Source organism: Zeus faber (assembly GCF_960531495.2).
Source record: "Zeus faber genome assembly, chromosome: 5".
Classification (NCBI taxonomy): domain Eukaryota; kingdom Metazoa; phylum Chordata; class Actinopteri; order Zeiformes; family Zeidae; genus Zeus; species Zeus faber.
In genome coordinates, this window is record NC_137192.1 from 20,674,154 (window position 1) to 20,691,129 (window position 16,976).

At 42.0% G+C, this 16,976-nt stretch overlaps 1 protein-coding gene across 1 annotated transcript; it reads left to right on the top strand.

Annotated features, from left to right (window-relative positions):
• The first annotated feature begins 834 nt into the window (after positions 1 to 834).
• On the top strand, positions 835 to 15,944 carry rab22a (RAB22A, member RAS oncogene family). Its single transcript, XM_080000788.1, has 7 exons — positions 835 to 1,246; positions 4,633 to 4,712; positions 5,230 to 5,311; positions 9,190 to 9,261; positions 10,036 to 10,142; positions 12,383 to 12,492; positions 12,652 to 15,944. The coding sequence occupies exons 1-7, from the start codon at positions 1,211 to 1,213 to the stop codon at positions 12,747 to 12,749; spliced, it is 585 nt and encodes a 194-aa protein (XP_079856914.1). The 5' UTR covers positions 835 to 1,210; the 3' UTR covers positions 12,750 to 15,944.
• Positions 15,945 to 16,976: the final 1,032 nt, after the last annotated feature.

Genomic DNA, 16,976 nt, shown 5'->3' on the forward strand with positions numbered 1-16,976 from the left:
GTCAATTCGGTGGCATCAGAAAAACAGTCCATGTGATGGAGGGGCTTGCTGCAAATGTTTACAACTGAATATTCATGATGATGGGCCCCAAAACTTAAAATTATAACCACACACGCAAATGGAGTTTAAACAGCGCTTAATGATTTTAGGTGTGGAAATAACTAGGAAGATGCATGCAATGTTAGTTATAAGCCCCCCGTCCCTTTGTTGTGTTTGGAGCTAGGTTGAGTCTCTTATGACGTTAGCAACGCGCTAACGTTAGCATGGTCAGCTCGCTAGCGCTAGCCAGGGCAACACTTCGACCTCTTTACGAGGTTGTGGGAGAGAAACCAAGACCAAACTACGGCGGACAGTGAGACGAGACCGGTCTATCATAAAATACTTGTTATTGAAACTTTTGAAACCGGTTTAAAACCACAGTAACTTTACTGTTAAGGACCGTTGGTTAGCTCAGTTAGCTTAGCTCCGCTAGCCCACACAGCCGGTCCAGCCCCGTCCCCTGGTTCACCCTACACGGTGCTTCGCGTTTGACAAAACGCAAACAGTTGAAGCGACTCCCGCGACGACGCACGCCTTCCCATACACAGCAGAACATCCACCGGCCCCATGAGCGCGTTCAGATATCCGCAAACTACCGAATAGCTGTTTCAGTACCTGCCATCTTGAAACCCGCTCCGCTGTCACCACCTCAGCTGTCACTCAAAAAAAAAACAAAAAAAAAAAAACGACTTCCTCAAACTACTTCCTGCTGCGGCTTTTCATCGGGGGGGGTGGGTGGAGGGGGGGGTTCAATCTAATCGAACGGAACAGTTACACAAAACGGATATAATTCAGTCCATGGAGAAATAAAACCCCCGGTGAGTATCGGCACAGCGCGCCGCCCGCTCCGCTCCGCTCCGCCCGCAGAAAGAAACCCCCGAGGTCACGTGACCACAGGCCGCGGTCCAAGATGGCGGCGGCGGCGGCGCGACGGGCGCTAGCTCTTAGCTTGAGCGGCTAGCTGCCCACGGGCGCCGGAACATGGCGAAGTAGCGCGGGGGGCTCCGCGCACGAGAACCCCGTCGTTTTCGTCGAACGCCCGCGCGGCCTCTGGCGGAAGAGCCGCCCCACGTCGTTCCCGGGCCCCGAGGCGCCCCCGATGAACGCGCGTTGAGAGGAAGCGTCGAGCGTCCGGGAACGTCGATCGCAGAGCGGAGCTCCGGGAGCCGAGATGGCGCTGAGAGAGTTAAAAGTTTGTCTTCTGGGGGTGAGTTGGAAGGATTTAAATGTTATTTTGTGATTATGCCGACGTTCCTTTCGGGTCTTAGCGTCTGTTTGTTGCCGTGTTTCCGTGGAAAGGTTCAAGTGGCGGCGGTTTGTTTACGCCGCGTCAATGTGTTTGTTTACCTGTGAAAATACGTTCATTCGTTGATTCATCTTCTCTACGTGTTATATTAACATTTATAATCTATATAAGATGGAATAATAGTGCTGCTCACATTGGATGCAATATTATAAAATAGAATAGAATAGAACACAATTCTGTTATTGTCATTGCACAAGAGTACAACTAAATTGAGGAAATCCTGACGGTGCATTCACACATAACAAACAACAATTAAAAATATAAAAGAACAGACGGGTTAATAATATATAAACAAATAAATATGTTCAATTTCACCTATAACACAATGCGACAACAATTAAAACATGTTTTTATTTGCGCCTTTACTGGAATGCAGTTATGAGTCTATGCAAACATCCCAGTGTCAGTGTTGTAATACTGACAGTGACAGTCACACAGGTCTCAGACAGTCAGTGTCAGTGTTGTAGTACTGACAGTCACACAGGTCACCGTCAGTGTTGTAGTACTGACAGTGATAGTCACACATGTCCCGGATAGTCTGTGTCAGTGTTTTAGTACTGACAGTGATAGTCACGCCTATCCCAGACATTAAGTGTCGGTGTTGTAGCACTGACAGTGGCTGTCACACAGGTCCCAGACAGTCAGTGTTGGTGTTGTAGCACTGACAGTGGCTGTCACACAGGTCCCAGACAGTCAGTGTCAGTGTTGTTGTACTGACTGACAGTCGCACGGGTCCCAGACAGTCAGTGTTGTAGTACTGACAGTGCTACAACACTTAGATAGTCAGTGTCAGTGTTGTAGCAGTCACACAGGTCCCAGACAGTCAGTGTCAGACTACTGACAGTCACAGTCCCAGTCACTGTCAGTGTTGTAGTAGAAGAAGAATCTTTATTATCACACAACACACTACAACACATGCACACACATGCACATGCTTTGGATGGTGGCTGGTGAAATGAGGCTTCTGCATTTAACCCACCCTTGGCTTGTCCTTCCTCCGGGGAGGCAGCCACGGGGCAGCATTCGTCAACGTGCCCGGGGACCTGGTAACGAGTGTCCATCGCTGGTCGGACGATGATGTGTGCATGTTTTTGGTGGGGGTCCTTACTGACGTTAGGTGGAGGAAACCCTATGTGAGCACGGGGAGAACACGCAAACTCCACACAGAAAGGCTACTATTTGGGAGATAACCCGCCCGGAGCACGGTGCCAACAGCGCCCCAGGCGGGAATTGAACCCAGGACCTTCTTGCTCTGAGGCAGCAGTGCAATTCGTTTTTTGCGCACGGGCGGCGCGGAGAGGCACACGCCGCAGTTAGTGGCGGGGGGGCGGCGCACGCGTGCCTCGGTTCGGCCGACAGCATCCCCAGCGGGGGTGTCTGTTCCGTAGTACTGACAGTTACAGTCACACAGGTCCCACACAGTCAGTGTCGGTGTTGTAGTACTGACAGTGACAGTCACACAGGTCCCAGAAAGTCAGTGTCATTGTTGTAGTACTGACAGTGACAGTCACACAGGTCCCAGAAGGTCAGTGTCATTGTTGTAGTACTGACAGTGACAGTCACACAGGTCCCAGACAGTCAGTGTCAGTGTTGTAGTACTGACAGTTACAGTCACACAGGTCCCAGACAGTCAGTGTCAGTGTTGTAGTACTGACAGTTACAGTCACACAGGTCCCAGACAGTCAGTGTCAGTGTTGTAGTACTGACGGTGACAGTCACACAGGTCCCAGACAGTGAGTGTCATAGTGTAGTTCTGACAGTGACAGTCACACAGGTCCCAGACAGTCAGGGTCAGTGTTGTAGTACTGACAGTTACAGTCACACAGGTCCCAGACAGTCAGGGTCAGTGTTGTAGTACTGACAGTTACAGTCACACAGGTCCCAGACAGTCAGTGTCAGTGTTGTAGTACTGACAGTTACAGTCACACAGGTCCCAGACAGTCAGTGTCAGTGTTGTAGTACTGACGGTGACAGTCACACAGGTCCCAGACAGTCAGTGTCAGTGTTGTAGTGCTGACGGTGACAGTCACACAGGTCCCAGACAGTCAGGGTCAGCGTTTTAGTACTGACAGTGACAGTCAGGGTCAGGTCCCAGACAGTCAGGGTCAGCGTTAGCGTTATAGTAGTGTGTTATGTGTGTTATAGTTCTCAAGTCTGTTTGTCCATCATTTAATGGACCTGAAGTGTCTACCAGAGGGTCAAGCAGGTGATGTCCAGGGCTTGGTGGGTCTTTCAGCGTCATGTTTGCTGCTCTATTGAGGCAGCCAGAGCTGAATAAATCCTCCAAACAGGGCAGTGAGCAGCCTGTGATGGTCAGATCGGTATTGATGACCCTCTGAATGGCTCTCCTGTCTGCTGCCGAGCAGCCGGCACACCACACAGGGATACAGTACGCCAGCACTATGGAGCGGCAGTAGAAGGACACCAGCAGCTTCTGCTGCAGGTCGGTTGGTTCTCTCTCAGGATGCTCCAGAGGTGGAGTCGCTGCTGTGCCTTCGTGACTGCTGCGGCGGTGTTGGTAGTCCAGAAGAGGTCTTGAGCGATGTGCGTACCCTGGAACCTGAAAGCAGGGACCCTACTATCCCTGACTTTGTCACGCGTCATCACTTACATTGCAATTATAAGTGTTTATTCTGCTGCTCCTCTCCATTGACTCCTCTCCATCAACGATTGAATAAGATAAAAAAAAAAGGGGGGGGGCATTTTCAGCTTAATCCCACAGTAAGTGACCGGTCCTATGATCAAATCAAAGATGGCACATTGTTATTATTCAATAATACCATTTTAAATTCACCATTAAAGTGGTAATTATTTTGTTTATTATTATTATTATGTTTATGATTAATTTGTTTGAATCCCATATTTGCTATTTTATTTAGCTGGCACTCTGTAAGAAACAGCCATTAAGTTATTTATTTGTTTTCTACATGTGTTGCTTCTGTACTTGGTTCTTTTCCTGGCAAGAATGCACTAAACAGGCAGCCATGGTGAAGTTGTTAAAGACGTTCAGCCAGTTGTGGAGCAGTAAACTGTTGGTAAGAATGAACATTCGCAAAAAAATTGGTTGATCAGAAGAAGGCATGTCTTTGTGGGGGGAAAAAAAAAAGTGACCACCTTGGAGCACCGATCGACCTGGTTGTTGGGAAAAGAAAGTTGGCGTTTTGAATGGGATTCTGCGACTGCGTGTAATCCGCCCAACACAGAACATTTTATTGATTACCACTTTAAACGGTGATAGTCTGTATTTCTAAATATGTTTGGTAACCAACACCTTTCTTCTTTTTCAGGACACTGGTGTTGGAAAGTCAAGTATTGTTTGGAGATTTGTGGAGGACAGTTTCGACCCAAATATCAACCCAACAATCGGGTACGTTACTGTGGTCTGTCAGGCTGGACCCCCTGTGTATGCCGGCATGTCGAAATTGTTTAAACATTTAAGTCAAGCTTATATATTTCCCTAGGTTACAGTTACAGTCAAAGGGACTTACAGGCCCACATTTTACAGATGCTATATACTGTTTGTACTTACTTTAGCGTTAGTGTCATCCTCCATATTGGGCTCATGAGTAAGCATAGTGCTACTTCCGGTTAACTTCGGTTGATAGATGTGTACATATGTAATTTTTATTTCATTACATTTTTTTTATCTCTATTGACTTGACAGTAGCACTGTTTTTCTACTGTAATAGCTGTATCCCAGAAACAGAGGAAAAAACCTCATTGTGAAAGGAATTGAAGGAACTTTGGGACCGTAATAAGGGAAACCACATCTATGTCTGGTCCCCTTCACAGGATTGTTAATGCTTTAAACAAGCATTATTAGTGATGTAACAACAAACCATGTAATTGTGTTATTTTTTGTTTTTGTTGATTATTTTTTTTAGGGCGTCTTTTATGACCAAGACAGTGCAATACCAAAATGAACTTCACAAGTTCTTGATCTGGGACACGGCGGGACAGGAGCGGGTCAGTAATAAACACCTTTTGTGTATGGCATGGTAATGTAGTACTCCTAAATTGAAATTGGTGATTAATAGGTCATGGTTTTATGGTTTACTTTGTAAACCACATTGATGGACATATTTTCTATGAATTGACCCAGGGAATGAGGTTTTCTGTGTAGTAATACATGATTTCTGATAGGGGGCAATCTTTACCTTTCTATTGGAAAGAATTTGCCCCTTGACAAATATGTCAGACTTCATAGCACTTGCCTCATGAGGAGCATTTTCCACAGCTAAATAGCAGGAGGTGATTTGAATTCTCTCAATAGATCAGTTGCAGTAGTCTGTTTAATATCCTGTGGATGGCATGATATCGGCCATGGATTTCCCCCTTTCTCTTTTTCTCTCCTCTCTTACACGCACCATATTTGTATATTATATCAGTGTTAATCTCCTGTCCCATTCACAACACTCCGGATTTCAAAGGGGATAAGGTTTCAGTGTGTGCTGCTAAGACATATTTATCATTCATAATCATAGATATCATTTTGTATATGCCTTATTTCGACTGATAAAGATAATATTTTCAGCAGTTTTGACATGGCAGGCAAGTTAACTACTTTCTCTTCCTCTCAAAATGTTTATCTGTAAAATGCAGAACTTGAAATGCCTTCATTAAAAATAAGAATGCAGATTTACCATATTTAATCATGCTACAGGATATAGGAAATATGAAAAGAACTGGTTGATTAAACTGTTTAGCCTGCGTAAGTAACATGGCTCAAGCAGTAGCACAAGCAGACCTTTCTCTGTAGAAAAGGCTTCATCATCCATCCTACATTTCACTGCATTAGTAATCTACATTAGTTCCCCTTTTCTTGCATGCACCTTCCACTTTCTTATTCTTTCTCCTGCTGTTTCAATGGCTTACTCCCTGCTGCTCTGCCCTCCAGAGCCATGAGATAAAATTTTACCCGTCTTTTGTCCCTTCCTCCGAGGGCTCATTTGTGTCACGGCCTTGAGGGTGCATAAATGGCTCCCCGTTCAAGATAAGATGAGAGACTGAAACCCAAGCTGTGTCTCCACCAACCTCTGCCTGCCGCGACTGTGTCCTATCTGCTAAATGTCGTGCTGTGTGTGCATTGTTTTATTTTTTGGTCGTTTGGTTTTCTCTTCTGCATTTTTTTCCATCTTTTGCAGCACCCCTGTCATTTCTCTCTAACCACCGCTTTGTTATCTGTCAGGTTTTATTTCTTCAATTTCAGGCTGTTATTTTCTGTTTAGCATCTCTCCCTCTCTCTCTTTCTGTGTGTGTGTGTGTGTGTGTGTGTGTGTGTGTGTGTGTGTGTGTGTGTGTGTGTGTGTGTGTGTGTGTGTGTGTGTGTGTGTGTGTGTGTGTGTGTGTGTGTGTGTGTGTGTGTGTGTGTGTGTGTGTGCGTGCGTGCGTGCGTTGTCTTGGTTTTCATATGAAGCTGCTGTGGTATTTTGATACCTTTCATTGCTTGGTTTTCAACCTCTCTGGAGTTTTGGCATATCAAAACCTGTTGAGTTGAGAGAGGGGAACTTGGAGCCAACCAATGCATATGAAGAGCAGACGGGGGCAGGAAGTGAGCTCTGGGATTTTCACAATCCATATTTCTCCCTGGACCGTATGAGGGTACATATCAGCCCTGCTGTCAACACCCCACCCCAGCCCTACCCACTGACCATTTCTCCCCCCAGAAAACAAGCAAGACCATCTCCGCTTCCCCTGGCATGGAACCATGTCTTTCATTCGGTGCCAGACTCATGGTTTCAGTAATTAATCTGCTCAAGCCGGGCATCAGCGGGACTGTTTTTAAAGGCTGCTCTGTGGCCAGATGTCTGGTCTGGCCTTGTTGCGAATGCTCTTAGGGTGAAGGCTGAGAGAGACCACACAGGACTGGGGGTAGTCTAGCTAGCAGCCCAGTGATAGCCAGCGAGACAGACAGCACTCTCCACACCGCCTCCGCCGAGTATCCCAAGTTGGACTGCCTTTAGTGGACTTTGGGCCTGTAACAGCTATAATTATGTGGAATGTGTGTGTTTTCCTGAGGTAACTGTGTCACTCCAAGATGGATAGTTTATTCCATCTTGGCGGGAAAGGCAGGGTCATTCCAAGTGAATGTCTTCTGGGGTTTCAGTTTGTTTGTATTAATATTAACTCAAAGCATCTGATTATAAGTCTCTGCATTTACCAAATCAAGCATGTTAATAATTCATTTGAATCTATCAATGGTAATTCAACATAGACTTTCAAATGGTGGGACTTCCTGATGGAAAATCAGGTCTTTGTTGCTAAATTCCAGATTTCACAATATAGAGCAAGTCATTTGAGTTTAGCGCTAAAGGAAAAAAAAAAACACATAACTAATTGATGCTCAGCAGATATTGGCTGGGAAAAGTGCTGCCATAGACAGCTCAGGGAACGATGTCTACACTCTGATGTACTAGACCACACTAGCTGCCCGCCCAGGTTCCAGATATTCAGATAGGATCAAAAACAACTGGTGCTTGTACACTTGTGTTTTCAAATGTTTTGGCACGTCATTGCATCGGGAAACAAGCTCAATTCTATGGATACAATTCCATGTATGCACACTTTAAAATCGTGTGAAACCGATTGCTCAATTTTTCCATGACTCATTATTTGTGTCAAGAGTTAGCTGATGTTCCTGTCACCGGCAATACACTTGGTCTAATTCTATAATAAAAACGCCTTCGGTGAAATGGGAAATAGCGATGGGCTATACACAGTACTGGCTCCATAGGTGGTCTTAAACACAGAGTTTGGAACACAACTCTTGAGTTGGTGGTCGAGCTATTATAGAGATATTTCTTTCGAAAGATCTAAATATTACCATGATCTATGATTATGTCTTTGCAGCTAACCAATCTGTTGACAAAACGTAATGGAAGTTATGTCCCATTGACAAGCTCAGCTTCATCTTGAGCTGCTCCTCTTCACAGCAAGTCACATTCTTGAGTCCATCATTCCTAACAGGAAAGCAGCGTCATCATGGAAATCAGTTTCATGACGATGGCCAAATTGTTAAAGCCAGGTTAAGCATTGGAAAATGTCTCACTAAAAAATACCAAGACTTTAGGGTTTTTGTTATCCTAGAGAATGGGTTTTGCAAATTGTGTACAGACTGTTTTGATTAAGCAAGGCTCTGCTATGTATTGGGTTAAGACCAAATGTATAGTCCTCCATAAATATCGAAACGCAAGCTTTTGACACATTCTGCTCATCTTTCTCTTGATGGCTACCACATGTGTGATTTCTTGGTGGGAAGGCTTGCCATACTTCCATTTAAATAAAGCCACTTGGCCTATAAGCAAGGAACATGGGGTCTTCTGGTTTCTTAAAATTGGAGCCTTCTCTTTTAATATATATTTTTTTTATCGTTTTTATTTTCATTGTATTTATATTCCACTTGAAGTTTGTGTGTTTTATATTATTCACTCTAGCGAGGAACCCGTTATTAATCATTATACTGTGTTTTCCTATTATGAGATGTAGTACATCAGAAGTCTAGATAATAGTGCATTTGTAATTTACTGCTGATGTTAAGGTACATATATTTGCGATGAAATCTAGATGAACAGTCCTCAAGAACAAGTCAAGATCTAAATCTTGAGGTAAAAAGCTGAGTTCTTGGACGGGTGTCTTTTGGTTATTATGCTCTGCAGTTTTCGCATAAGTTTTATGAAAACCTAACCTCAGTATTTTAAGAATCTATAGATTTGCCAGGGCTAAATCACAGCATGGGACCTCACCAAGCCAGCCCTCTGTTTAGTGGACAACCATTTGAAAAATGATTACAGGACAGTACTTGCCATTGTTTAGCTGAACCCCAATCTCTTGTCTGTCTTCCATAGTTCCGTGCTTTGGCCCCAATGTATTACAGAGGATCAGCGGCGGCCATTATCGTTTACGACATCACTAAAGAGGTATATACATGGTTTCCTATGACAGTTTTTTTTCCAAATAATACTGCCAATGCCTTAATTTTAGCTTTTGCTTCCTTTATTAATCCTTGTAACAAAAAACGAGAGTGAACTGATTAGGTTTGAATTATTATTATTATTTTTTTCCAACCTAGGCCTAAATTGTTGGTCCCCATCATTTATAACTTCATGTTTCCAAAGAGCTGGTTTGCAGATCAGCTGTGATGATCTGCAAATGTAGAAAAGTCAATAAAACCCTGGCAGACATAATTAAAATGCACCTCAGCAATTTTTTTCCTTTACTTCCGAGCTTCCCGATTATTAAAAAGGAGATTTACTTTATTTTTCTTCGGCTTAAATGTCTGCCTTATTGGACTGCAATAAGCATATTCCCAATCTACAGCAGAGCAGTACGTTTGGTCGTAAAGTGTTCTGCGAGGTTAAATAAATAATATGGGAACCAATATTTAGGCCTGGTTTGTAAAAAGTGGCGATAATGTTATTATTCTTTCCTCATGTTCCTTTGCTTTATTTCCTGTCCATTTGTTTTTAAGCATGGCTTACAATTATTTTCGAAATTATAGTGAATATTCCTTGATTTTCGTCAGGCTTCTTGTGTTTTCATAGTTTTCTCCCATGTCTTTATTTAATTTCTTATTCACAATCCCCTGAATTTCTGGATTACTATCTAAGTATAAAATCTTTTGGGGTTTTTTTCTCTCTTTTGCTTTATTTATCCACACATTATTACATTTTGCATATTACCTGTGTCACCAGGAGTCCTTCCAAACACTTAAGAATTGGGTGAAGGAGCTGCGGCAGCATGGTCCACCCAACATCGTGGTAGCTATCGCTGGCAACAAGTGTGACCTTTCTGACGCAAGGTAATGTCACAGCCCACTTGATGGGAGTAGCGCTCAACTGTATGTAAACATGGCATTTTAGTTCATTCATTTTTTATATAATTCGACTAATCACGTTGCAGGGGGTGGGAATCTGTAGGCATGCGTAACATGGAATGAGTCCCCACTGGAAAAACCTGACCAGCCAAACCACAACAACATAATAATTAAGTGTGTAATGATTCACCGATACAAAACGGAAACCGGTTTTAACGTTAAAGATGAGACTACATCGATACCCTGGATCCATCTAAATTTACCACAAACCGGTCGATGGCCTGATTCCACTCCCGACTCCCCTCCAGTTCTCTAAATTAGGTTTACGTTTTTTCATTTTCCACCCAGGTAAGAAACTAAGGAAACAAAATCAATCTAAATCTTTCGTTAAATCCCTGTTCGGCCTGAACCCCGCGCTTCATCTCAGCGTGCCGCTCAGAGCTGTTTTGGCCATAACCTGTGCTATTGAACCAACAACCAAACACTTCTCCCTCCTCCGCTCTCACTCTCCCCAACACCGCCTCGCCTCGCCACACACACACACACACCCCTGTACCAGGGCACGCACGCACATTCCCTCTCGCGAGACCTGTGAATCGCTCGCAGTAACCGAGGCATTCAGGGTCATTACAATAATATATTATATACAGTATATTATTGTATTTTTATATCTTAATTCCATAAAATACTTGGGATTCCCTGGTCTTTTATGAAATGTATCCATTTGAAGGTAAGCAATGCCACTTTTATAGAATTGGCTTATTTGAATTCATAATGTAAAATCGATGCCTACATTCAACATGGTAAGAACAGTATTAGATTGCACCGTGTTGCATCATGTCGAATGTTTCCGTATGAAAAATGTGTATTGTCCCTGAATCGTTTCGTAGCCCATGTATCTAGATACGTACCGGATCGTCTTATAAGGGAGGGCTACACACCCCCAATGCTCACTGAAAAGTGACCTGGCTGACCATCGATTGCCAGGGACTAAAAAACTCCTTTTGAAAAGGACTGCTGGGATCTGAGATTACTCCTTGGCTCATAGCAAACATAAACTTGGCCAGCACTGATAAATTATAGACTTTTCCTGTAGCCGGTGGGAAGGCAAGCTTAAACATCCTGTCCGGACACCAACGTTCTCAGACAAAGTTTCTGTAAAGGTTTCCAATCGCCAACACCGTGTAGAGTTGCCGCTGCCGAAATACACTTATCACTTATTTATGCTCATCTGTGAGCTCCGTCTCGCCACTCGCAATGGAGTTTCTCTTCGGTACGATGTCCCCGCAACACACCGGCTTAAAACTTCATCGAATATCTAGTTTCCAGCGCAAACTCGGAGGGGCAAACCCCCCCCCCAGAGGTGCTTTCAGAGAAGTACTGCCAGGATCCGAGATTAGATGCAAGGTTATCTTCGCTTGGCTTCCATGACTGGTCATATGTAGAACAAATAGTTATGACCTTCCGTAACTTCAACAGGAAATTCATTAGTCAAAATGTATTTCCAGATTTTGATGGTGGTGAAGGAGCCCTCAAATAAAGTAATTTTACGCACCTTCCTGAGAGACACACCAAATAACCAATATTAGCACAGAACGTGGTTTCTTTTTTCCTCTTTTATTACCAACGTGAGACGTTTCTGGGTGGTATTGACAAATACATCTTCCATCTGAAGCTCGAGCGCAATTCTCCTTTTATTTTAAAAATCTGTTTTTATCTATTTATTTTATTTGTCACCGCTTCACATTCTGAATCGTACAGTATCTGTATTCTGTATTCTGAATCATAAATTTTGAGCAAAGACTGTGGAATAATAACACGTATCAATCTCTCATTTCACTCTGCCTTGGTAGCGTAGCGTCGTGATCAACATTGGGATTCAATAGAAGTAGAGTAAAAGTCTAGGTGCTACGATCCATCATTGTGGATTATTAACAGTACAGGCCTCGTTAATTCTCTCTTACAATATATTCTTCCATTTTTCATTTTTCCTTCATTAGTTGAAGCGATTTATTCAGCTGGTCATTTAAACGGCAATCCTGAAATCGTAACTATTTTTTTATGTTGGGTTTTTTTTTGTACATTTTTTTGTGATGTAGCCATCCATGAAATCAGTAATTATTCCAGATTAGGGGTATAGAAATGTATCTGATGTGTATAGCATCCATAAAGTAATTTTTTTTTGATTTTTGCAGTGTGATTATTTTAAATTTATGCCTTCTCAGGGAAGTGTCAGAGAAGGACGCCAAGGACTATGCCGACTCTATCCACGCCATCTTTGTAGAAACCAGTGCCAAGAACGCCATTAACATCAACGAGGTCTTCATAGAGATTAGTGAGTGAACAGCTTAAGCATTCATTCCTTTGAATTTCAAATCAAATTGATCCTGAACTGAACAATATGGCATTATGAGAGTGAGCTATAAATGTAGTTTACTTGTATTTAGAGCGTATGGAAAAAATGTTTCCATCTTTCTTTGTCTTACATCCTTAGGCCAGCGCATCCCTGTTCTAGACGCAGCGGGAGGGACTTCGGGGAAAAGTATCAAACTAGGACGTCAGGCCTCAGAATCCCGCAGGACCTGCTGTTGATGCCAGCATCCTGTCCCACCATGGCCCCGGGGCCCTGACCTGTGCTGACCGGCTAGCCCTGGGCTGCTACAGATGATCACATCCACAGAGACAACAAAAAGCAAAGTCCAAACCTTTGTCACCAAAGCCTGGATGCAACTGCTCCAAAAGGCTAACACACCTGTCATTTTGCCTCAGAAATGCAGTACATCATCAAGAGCACATCATCATCCTTTTCTGTATTTAAATGTGAAAAAGTACTTGTCTAAGAGCTTCATTTTGACAAATTTTACAGTGAATTGCTCTGTAGCCTATAGAGCATTTTCTTTAAACATTGTAAGTTAATTTGCCTTTTTTTCTGGTTAAATTGAATTGATAAATTAGGGAATCCTACCCTTGAACTCTTATATCTCTGCTCTTTATCTAAAAGTACAGACTGGTCATTTAATTGTAAACCCAACTTGAAGGATAAGTTTGCTTCTTTCAACCCAGGCCTTATTGAAATTTATATTCCCTTCGTTACTAACTTTTTTAGAACTTGTACAACTTGCTTTATTACACCATTTGTTTATACCATTTGTGTATCGGGTTCCCCCAAAGGGTGGGTTGAATATGGTTTCAAATCCTGCCATTAGGCCATTCACATCGCGCCCAAGTCCCGCCTTATTGTCTACTTCTTCACTGAATCAGTGAAATCACTTATTTACACGATTTATGAAGAATAGTTTGTTCGTCCGCTCCACATCAATGTGTTCTCCGCTGTGTGCCATGAAAGGCCAGGAGTGTGCAGGTTTTCATTCAAACACTTAACTGGTTGAATTCATTCACTCCCTTCTTTCTTTTGCTGATATGCCAATGAGAGACATCAGTTGGCTGAAACTAGAAACAGAACAGAATCCTGAACGTCCCTTTTGTCACACTAGTTAGACACTGCTCTTCTGTATGTAGTATATGTGTTTGGGAACCACCAACTTGTTGCCCATATGGGAAAGACATTATGATGATCAACATGCCACAAACAAAGCTCCCCCCGTAATTTTAAAGGAAGGGAATCGATGGGCGATGCAAAAGCGCCCTACTTGAATTCTAAAACTTTGAGGTTAGATTTTCCCGACACCACGTGGACGGTCGTGAGGCGCAGGCCGTTCCTCTCTATTGGACTGGGTATTGGACTGCGTGCCTATTTTACTGTCAGATGCCTCTGAGAATACTAAAGAGCTCTTGCTAACTCCTAACTCGACAATGACAAGAACTTTGCTGTCAGCAGCTCCGCAGCAGTGATGGTGCTTAAGATAGCGTGTGTCTATATAATGCTGACTCAGCTGGCTCCAAGTGGAAGAGATGATAACAATTCCAACCGCTCACCGTTTTCACATTTACACTCAATAGTTGAGCATATTGCCGGAATTCTGACTGGGAATTGCTCTGCGGAGTTCAGAGAATCCTGCCCGTTGGTTGAAAGTTGTAAATGCACGCTTCAGTTTTTCAGTAATACCATTTGCAGCATGCCTTCCTGTCCTGAATGTCCTGCTGTTTGAGCTGAAACAGTTTTACAGGAAAGGCCGATGTTGGTGAGGTGTTGCCAAATGATAGAACTGTCCCATAAACATATTTCATCTGATTTCAATTTTTAGAGAATATGCATGGGCCTGCACATCAAATATAGTTTTACTGCCTGGCTTAGGATGAGTGATATCTAGAACGGCCACTTTGAGGTGTAATTGTTACATAACTGGCACTGCGTTGACATGCTGACCTTAACAAACATTGGCCTCGTGTTTTCTCAGTGTTACTGTATTTGCCATGTTCTGGGCACTCAGTTGTTTCCTGATGTTTTTCCCCCTATTCTTTGCTTGTTAACGGCCCATCGAATATTGTCTGCAATTACATTAGGCCAGGTTGTATTTTTTGTTTTTAACTCAATTACAGTAGTGCATTGAAAGTCGATTTGTTATTTTCCTTACATTCATAAGAACAGTTTTACCTCGATGATATGGCACAGTTAAGGGTTAAAATTTTCCCTAATTGAATTCTATAATTGGTGATGTATATTACCTTTGTCTATTTCTGTTTCTAAACATATTACATTTTATTTGCCTTTTTGCGTTTTAAATGTTAGGTGTTTTTGTTGATTTGTGTAATAAGCAAGGCTGCCTATTCATTCAGGCTTTTTGTTACAAAGTGCAATAGTTGTCATTACGACGAGTGTAAAATGTGACCAAAATCCCAGAAATCATGTTAATTTAACATGAAAAAGACATAACCCCATGATGACCCCGTTTTGTAGTTAATTGTATGGCATTCGCAATTGTTCATAGTTGCCACAGTGTCATTCCCAAATCAAAACATTATTTTTTCTAATATAATTTTGATTTACTTTGTCTTTTTTTTTTATACAAGTCACCAGTACTACTTATAACATATAGTCTTGATAACTTCAAGGCATTATAGAGAAAAGGGACAACCTCTGGTACTTCAAAAACTGCACTTTTATAAATCATTTGAACTGATTGGACATTATTTCTTCAAACCCTAATCCCACTCCCATGCAGATGATTTACAGACATCATATTCACAGTAAAACAATAGTCTGCACCCTTTAATCTGCATAAAATCCCTTCACAATCAGATTCATCAAATTGACAGGTGATAATGCAAAACCATGTTGCACATTGGGTTGTGTCAAAGCCACTTTACCACAACATGCAGTGTTTCCATTGTTTATGTAATTTAATGATTTAAAGCTGATTATTTCAAACTATCTAACAAATGTCCTACAGTTGCGATTGAATATTGGTTTGGTTTGAGACTGGTCATTTTGCTGAATTTTCTAATATGAGACATCAGCTCTTGTTTGCAAATTTTGCATGAACAATGTTATTAAGTATACCGACAGTCTTGGGCTGGTCCTAGGAATGTGACTCTTTGCGAACTATGTAGTTTTTCAGTGTGATCAGATCCAGTGAAATTACATACAAATCAAAGACTTAACCATCAGATAAATGAAGTGTATTTAACTGTTCTAGTGACCTATAAAATTGCCGTAGACCTTTGTACACCATTCACAGTAACTATCTGCACTGTAGTTGGCATGTTAAGCTTTATATTACCGTTCATATTGATTGTAAACAGAAATACCTAAAAATAATTGTTGGAAGTGGATTTGTACATGTCTAAAAAGGGAATTGTTAACTTCTTTATTAAAAAAGTATTAAATTGTGTGTCTGAGAGAGTGAGGCAGCTAGAGCCACATGTGAGTGTTTTCCACTCAGGCTGGGTCGGGTGTTGGGCATAAATGTATATTAACTTCCTCTCACGGTATACAGTGACAGTGTTGTTAGTAATTGGTTGTGTTGCTCTTCTGGCAGTCGGTCCCCTGGCTATATATATAAATATGACATTTGAGATTTGTCTGAGAGGAAAGGGCTTCTCTCTGCACTTTGAATAGTGCTGAGAAGGCCGAACATTGACTTGACAACCTCTCAACACGAGGTTCACACTACACTTAAATACAACCCAGCAAGGTTGTATTTATATTTGACATGAATTGGGCCAACATTTGACTTCACGATGCATGACTTTTAAGTCATTAACATTGCATAGTCTTTTTTTTTTTTTCTTCCATGATGTATAAATATAAGCACATCAACAGAGCAGGTATTACACAGCACTTTGGATGAGAACTCACACCTCACATATTTACATAATAGCTGTGAGACACATTTGAAATTAGATGGGAAAGAAATCTGGTATATTACTGCTTGAAGTTAGAAATATATCCCATTTTAGAGGGTGTGATCTTGTGTAAAAAAAAAATATATATATAAATATATATATATATCTCAGAAAAGGAATGGAAAAAGCAAAATTAATTTAATAAATGAGTAAATATTGCACTTAACGTTTATTTTTCAGTGTCGCTGACTCGTCTCTCACTGCTGGTTGAGTGGTTACGTGATGCTGCGTTCAAGTCATATGGGAACTACTGGCCGAGGGCTGGCTTGCTGCCTCGGCCGAACCCATTTTACACTAAGATGGAGCTTTGCTGGAAGCATATGTTTACGCAGTCGTCAACTATCAACATATGTATATGGGTTATCTGCTATTTTATTAACATAGATTACAATCACACAATAACAGAGACGAGAGCAATGTGAATAATCCTCAAAGTGTTTCAAGTGATGAATAAATAAGCAACGTAGGCCATATGTAGGATATTGCAGTATACATTCGAATATCTTCAATTAT